Genomic DNA, 6,785 nt, shown 5'->3' on the forward strand with positions numbered 1-6,785 from the left:
AGGCCATCTCTTTTCCTTACCCTAAGGATGAAATATTTAAGAATGATGTATGTTTAGTACACCAAAGAGAAAGAGCCACTGGCTTCAGATAGCCCAGAAGCCCCAGGAATAGCCCAGTACTGGTTCAGCAAAGGCTAATTAAACACCTCCTACTGGCCGGGCATGGTGGCTCTAGCCTGTAATCCCAGAAATTTGGAGGCCAAGGTGGAGGGATCACCTGAGGTTGGGTGTTCAAGACCAGCCTGACCAACACGGTGAAACCCATTCTCTACTAAAAATACAAAATTAGCTGGGCATGGTGGCACATGACTGTAATCCCAGGTACTTGGGATGCTGAGGCAGGAGGATCACTTGAACTGGGGAGGTGGAGGTTACAGTGAACTGAGATCGTGCCACTGCACTCCAGCCTGGGCAACAAGAGTGAAACCACGTCTCAATAAATAAATAAATAAATAAACAAACAGACATCTACTACTGAAAATGCCCACCATCATCTGCTCCTTGCTGGAGGCCAGGGGGCTGTCAAAGTGAAGGAGTTCTACTCACTCAGCAGGGTTATGGCCATTCCTTGGAGTCAGAAAGCTTCCCATTTGGTAGGAGAGACTTCAAGACAAGGTTTTCCCAGGCTCAACAGGACACAGAGAAGGTACTCTGAGAGCACAGGGGAAGGAGAATGGGTGCTGCTGAAGGTCTGGAAGCTGGGAGTGGAGAGTGAGAAGGGGAGGATTCTAGACAAAAGGAATGAAATCTGAGAAGCTCAGAGGTGATATGGAAAGTGGCACTGGGGGAGGCATGGGGCACTGAAGAGATTACTAGAGGCTGCACTACTAGGTCATAGCTGGGGAGACAGAGATATAAGTTCCTACCCTTCAGGTGTCTGGAAGAATTGTACACCCCAAACTCCTCCTTCCAGCCTCCCTCACATCAGTTCCCCGGTCAGCGCCAATGGGTACTTATGACTACTCATGAAGGTGTGGGCGGGGTGGGAGCTTTGTGTTTGTATGAACTCCAAATCCATGTAAGATTTGAGATTCTACCATTTCAGGGGCCATAGGGGTCTGCGGACCCCTATGTTGCCTCCAAGGTGCTTAAGGGCTGGTCACACATACAGGAAGCTTTCTGAGGCATTAAGAATCCTCATATAGGAGGGAGGGAGCTGGGAAAAAAAAAAATCCTCATACTAAAGCCTGAACTCACACCTGTAATCCCAGCAGTTTGGGAGGCCGAGGTGGGCAGATTATTTGAGGCCAGGAGTTCGAGACCAGCCTGGCCAACATGGTGAAACCTTTTTCCTACTAAAAATACAAAAATTAGCTGAGTGTGATGGCAGGCTCCTGTAATCCTGGCTACTCAGGAGACTAAGGAACGAGAATTGCTTGAACCCGGGAGATGGAGGCTGCACTGCATTCAAGCCTGGGTGACAGAGTGAAACTCTGTCTCAAAAAAGAAAAAAAGAATCCTCATATAAAGTTTGCCTAAGAAGGCAAAAGAGAAAAAAACTGGAAATAATACAAATGTCTAACAAGAGACAAGTTAAATAAGTAATGGCAATCAAATAAGGGTTAAGCAAGTATTACAAATTATGAAGAACTTAAGAAGAAATGCAGGCTGGGTATGGTAGCTCACACCTGTAATTCCAGCACTTTGGGAGGCCAAAGTGGGAGGATCACAAGGTCAAGAGATGGAGACCATCCTGGTCAACAGGGTGAAACTCCATCTCTACTAAAAATACAAAAAAATTAGCCAGGTGTGGTGGCACGTGCCTGTAATCCCTAATCCCAGTACTCCAGTAGTTGAGGCAGGGGAATCGCTTGAAGGGAGAAGGGGAGGTTACAGTGAGCTGAGATCGCGCCACTGCCCTCCAGCCTGGATGAGAGAGCAAGACTCCATCAAGAGAGAGAGAGAGAGAGAGAGAGAGAGAGAGAGAGAAAGGGGGGGGGAGAGGGGGAGAGAGAGATGGGTAATGTCTTTCCAATGACATACTCATTCCTTTAATAAATAATTATTGAGTACCTACAGGCCGGGGAGCACTTTCTGCTGGTGGCAATGCCAAGAGCACCTTGGTTTCCCACCAGCCCCGTTGCCAACACTTGGCTCAGGCCCCAGGAAGGGGAACTGCCGCCTGTAGGAACTTAGATTCATCGTTGGTAATCCTCAGATACCTCCACAGGCCTCAGTCCAATCTCTCTGTAGGCTTGATCACCACCCCCTGCCCTAGACTAAAACCCAGCTGCTAAGACTTAGCTTGGCGGGTTAAGCCAGGACAGAAACTAAGCGCCGGGCGGTAGATTACACTCAGTGAGGCCCGACCCAGGCCAGGGTCCTGAAGGATTCCCCTCACTTCTCGCCAGTGGCTTCTAAGGTCGACGGCGCCCCTGGCAGGGACCCCCGGAGACGAAGTCCAAGTCCAGGACAAGGGGCATCGAGGAGGGACCCAGTTCTCCCACGGCTCTGCGGGATTCAGCTGGGTCGCTTCCAGCGCGCCCCGAGGTGGGTGCGGGTTTCTAGTGTGGCGGCAGGGCCAGGGCCCCGTGGTTTTCAAAAGCAGGGGAAAACCGACCCAGAGGCCGCGCCCTAGTGACCTGTTGGGGAGGGAGGAGGTAGTCACCACTGCTACTCCAGTCCCCAGCCCTCGGGGATAGGAGGTAGGGAAAGGTGTGAGGGGCACTGAAGTCGAGGGAGGAGCGAGAAGACCCGAAAGCCAGGTGTGTTGGGGGGAAGGTGGGCAACAGAACCTTCTTGGTCATTCGAGGCACCCCTTGCTAATGACTAGCAGGACGCCAACACTCGACTCCCCACCCTAAATCCTATTTAGATAGTGACTGGGAGTTGGGAGTTTGAAATCCTAAGTCCCACCCTCTTGGCTGAGAGCCTGAGGCCAGAGAGGGGAAGTGATTTTCTCAAGGTCACTCAGCAGAACAGCGCTCAGCCAGGGCCAGAGCCCAGGTGTCTCCCAACCACTCCCCCCGGCCATCATCCCCAGAACCCGGCCTCCGGCTCCGCGTTGGGAGTGGAGGATAGCGCGGAGGAGGTCTGGGCGACTGGGTTTGGGGGCAGAATGAGTGTGTCGGACACCTCAAAACCCCAGATCAGGATACGAGGGGGGTCGATGGCCGGGAAACTTCGCACCAAGCGCGGGGCCGCCCAGGGACCGGGGCGCGGGGTGCCGGGCACCGGCTCCACTTCCTGCAGGCTGGAACCCGCAGCGCGCGGCCCCTTTAAGAAAGTTCTCTACGCAAGTTCATCAAAGTTTAAAAACTTGCGGTGGAGAAGGGAGCCGAGGAAAAGGAGAGAGGGAGAGCGCTGACCCAAGCGAGAGAGAGGTGAAAGGCCCCGCCGGAGGCCGCTGCTCAGCGGCCCGGGCCAGGGCAAGCCCGCGGTGGGCGCCGGGGATTGGCTGTGCGTTCCCCCGGAGACCGCGCTGCAGGCGGGGGAGGGGGCTGGCCGGGCCCCAGCTGAGGCCGGTTCCGGCCCCCGCCCCCCGCCGCCGCCCGCCCCCTCCCCCGGCGCCCCCCCCCCCGCCGCCGCCGCCGCCGCCGCCACCGCGGGCGCACTCGCCGGTCGCAGTGAAAAGGCGGAGGCGGTGGCCTCTCCGGCTCTCACTGCCTCCCCCTCCGCACCCCCTCCCCACCTCCCGCACCCGCCAAACTTGATGTGACCCTGGCCCGACGCGACGGCTGCCCCTCTCACCGCCCCGCCGGCCTCCCCACCCACCCCGCACCCGCGAGCGCACCGCTCACCGCGCGCCTTCCCACTCCCCGCGGGGCCGGCGCGGCGCTCGCTCTAGCGTTCCTTCCCGCCGCCCCCTCCCCCGCACCATGAGCAACCCGAAGCCGGACAGCGAGCACGGCGGCGGCACCGGCACCGGCTCCGGCGCGGGCTCCGGCGGCGCCCTGGAGGAGGAGGTGGGTCTGTGGCCCCGGGACTTGCAGGGTGAAGCGCACGCGAGGCGGGCGCGGGAGAGGGTGAGCGGGGCCTGCGGCGCCGCGCTGGGCCAGGGTGGCCAACGCTCCCGGCGCCTTCCCGCCGCTGCCCGAGGCCCGGGGAGGAGCGGCCCGTGTCCGTGGGCGGGGGCGTGCGGCCTGGACTGTCCCGCCGGACGGGCATTGTCTCCCCGCCCTCTCCGGCTCGAGGCGGGCCGTGCGCCGGCCGCCGTCCGGGCGTCCCGCGGTGGGCGAGCGGCGCTGCGTCAGTTCCACGCCTGCTACTAGCGCGCCCCTCGCTCCCTACCCCGGACTCGCTCATCGCCCTCCTCCGAGGTGCACCTCCCGCGTGGCCGGTACCGCGTCTCGGCGGCACAGAGCTGAGCGGGACTAGCACGACCCGCAGGCGGCACCCTCACTCACTGCCCTTTCCACCCCGACCCCCTCCCCGTGACCTTGGGGGCCGGCCGGTCGGCACCTCGGTTCACGCGAGCTGTTGTCATGGGTGTGGGCGGGCTTTCTTCACAGTCCCAGAACCTGGGCTTTGGCGGAGGTGAGCCTACAAGTTAATTAGTTTGGAAGGACATGACTGAAGACACTCAGTTCCTCCTCCTCTCTCCGGGGTTGTCCTGGCAGCCAAGCCAGGACCCCAAAGCTGGCCTGGGTGGATCCTGCCAGGAGGGGCGACCACATCTTGTCCACTGGCTATGTGCGAAAGGGAGGGAGTGTGAGACGGCTCCCTTGGAACCACCAGCAGCTGGGTGGCTCAAGGATGATGAGGAGGATGTGTGCGCGGGGTGGGGTGCTGGATAAAAGCCTCAAAGCTATCAGTGAATAGGGACGATGAGCTAGGCTGGCAGAGAGGAGAACTGGAGTGGAAGGGGACAGGCTTCCCAGGGCTTCTGGCCTCTGCTGCGTCATTCCAGGGCTGAGAGACCCTTCCTGGCCTTCCCTGCATGTTCTCGCCCAGGAAACCAAGGGCTGGTTATCCACCCTGGGCGCCCTTCCCCTTGGCCTGGGGGAGAAACCGCAGAGCCTGTGGTGTGGACTGGTGTTGCCTCCTCCCCTTGTGCTGGGGGGGTTGGTGCAGGATGGCGCCGCTGACCCTCGGCTGGGCTGGGCTGGGCTGGGCTAAGCGCCGACACCCCCTCTCGGCAATTAAGAGGCCTACAGCCAGCCTCTAGGTCTGGATCCCCACTTTTTGGGGCAAGGGGAAGGAAGAATACACAACTCTGACATCTGTCCACTAATGGCTTGACTATGGTGGGGTTGTTTGGGCCCCAGAAGGCCTTGCCCTCCTTGGACCTTGATGCCAACAGGCCCTTGGCTTTGGGGATCTTACCCCCATCCTGACTACCTGACTGTTCAGAATCTCCCCTGACAGTTGGGGAGGGTGACAGGGTTCCTGGAGTGTTGGGGGTTTCTGCTTGGCCCCCTGCCGTGGGCTGAAATTGAGGGAGAGCATGTCTCCTGTGAAGCTGGGTGGGGACCCAGAACCCCATTTCTGCTAAAGGATTGACTTCATTGGGGACTTCACACTGCCGAAGAGGCTGGGACTGAGCAGACTCTCAGACCCACTGCTATTGGGTGAGAAGGGTGAGCCGTGTGGCCAGGCTAAAGTCTTGAAAAAAGCATTTGAGGGTTAGCATTTTCTAAGTACCTTTTCTGGGAAAGAGGGCAGGATCCTCAAAAAATGGAGTCCCTGCTATTCCTCCTTGAGGGTTGAGATGGCTTACGGTCCCATGGTGGTTCAAAGTCAGTGCAGTTGCAAAAGGGCATGGTGGGCTCGCGTTTAGCAGAGGTACACAACTAAGGGTTCTGAGGGTCTCCTGGAGCCCAGTGTCTGTCTGGTCTGCTAAGGGAAAGTGGTGTTTCCCAAGCCCTGGCCTAGTCTTTTGAATAGTGGGCCATGAGCCCCTCTGCTGGTAGCTCCATCTTGGATTGGTGGTATAGGCTGGAACTGGAATCCTCCCTGTAGTTTAGATGCCCCCTAGGCAGTCAGTTTTGCAGCCACTAAGAGCCACACACCATCTGGAGAATAAGCGTTAGCAGTGGTGGTTTTCTCCCATGGCTGATTGAGGTGAACTCTTCCCAGTCAACTCTTGGAGATTAGCTAGAGCAAGTCTAGAAAACCAAGGAATGCTGCTGCCCACCACAAGACCTCAGTTCCTAAAGGCGCTGCTGGGTCACTGAAGGAGGGAGTGTATTTTCGTGGTTCTGGAAGTTATCAGTAGGGCTGCTTGTCTTGAACTGCTTTGGATAGCCTTGTCTCTGCCTGCTTGCCTGCCTTACCCACAGGCTTTATCCATGTCATAAGCATTTAGTTCTCTTTCTGGACCCAGGGGTTAGGGATACAAGTGAAAATTCTCAGCCTAGGAGGTGAGAAGGACTTGCCAGGAAGTGGTGGTATGTGAAATGCAATGGTAGATAAAATAAAGGGATATCATATCAGCACATGGTACCATGGTGCTCCTGAGAGATTAGAGGTCAGCCTTCTCTGAGATGTGGGTGAGTAGGAGGAGTGAGGTTAGACCTGTGGGGGTGGAAATGGCATTCCAAGAGGGGGGAGTCACATGTATAAGTGAGGGGGTAGGTTTCATTAACCACATGGCTTGTTTGGGTAACTACCTGGAGTTTGCTATATTGCAGCAATATATCAGGCAATGCAGCCATGCTGAGAGTCTGGGATTAGGGCAGCAATGACTGTGGGATTAGAGGAAAATTGGCATTTTTCTCTACTTGGGAAGATGTGTTGAAAGCTTTGATACCCTTTGAAAGCTAAGGAGGACAGCAGGGAATTAAGGGGAGAAGCTGAGTGTCCCTCCCAATCTAGAGGCTCTGCTGTACAACAGGTGAGTCTTG

General features: G+C 57.2%; 1 protein-coding gene across 2 annotated transcripts in view; it reads left to right on the forward strand.

Moving 5' to 3' along the window:
• Positions 1-3,555: 3,555 nt before the first annotated feature.
• The window catches only part of RBPMS2 (RNA binding protein, mRNA processing factor 2), a 36,388-nt gene continuing 33,158 nt past the window's right edge, over positions 3,556-6,785 (forward strand). The window contains exon 1 of one of the 2 annotated variants that reach the window (XM_032297178.1): positions 3,556-3,905. In XM_032297178.1, the coding sequence (XP_032153069.1) occupies positions 3,819-3,905 (87 nt within the window). In that variant the 5' untranslated portion in view covers positions 3,556-3,818. The remainder of the gene's footprint in view (positions 3,906-6,785) is intronic. The other variant, XM_032297179.1, reaches the window with a different exon arrangement.

This window comes from Sapajus apella, unplaced genomic scaffold, assembly GCF_009761245.1.
Source record: "Sapajus apella isolate SASKATOON/1434 unplaced genomic scaffold, GSC_monkey_1.0 scaffold37, whole genome shotgun sequence".
Lineage (NCBI taxonomy): Eukaryota > Metazoa > Chordata > Mammalia > Primates > Cebidae > Sapajus > Sapajus apella.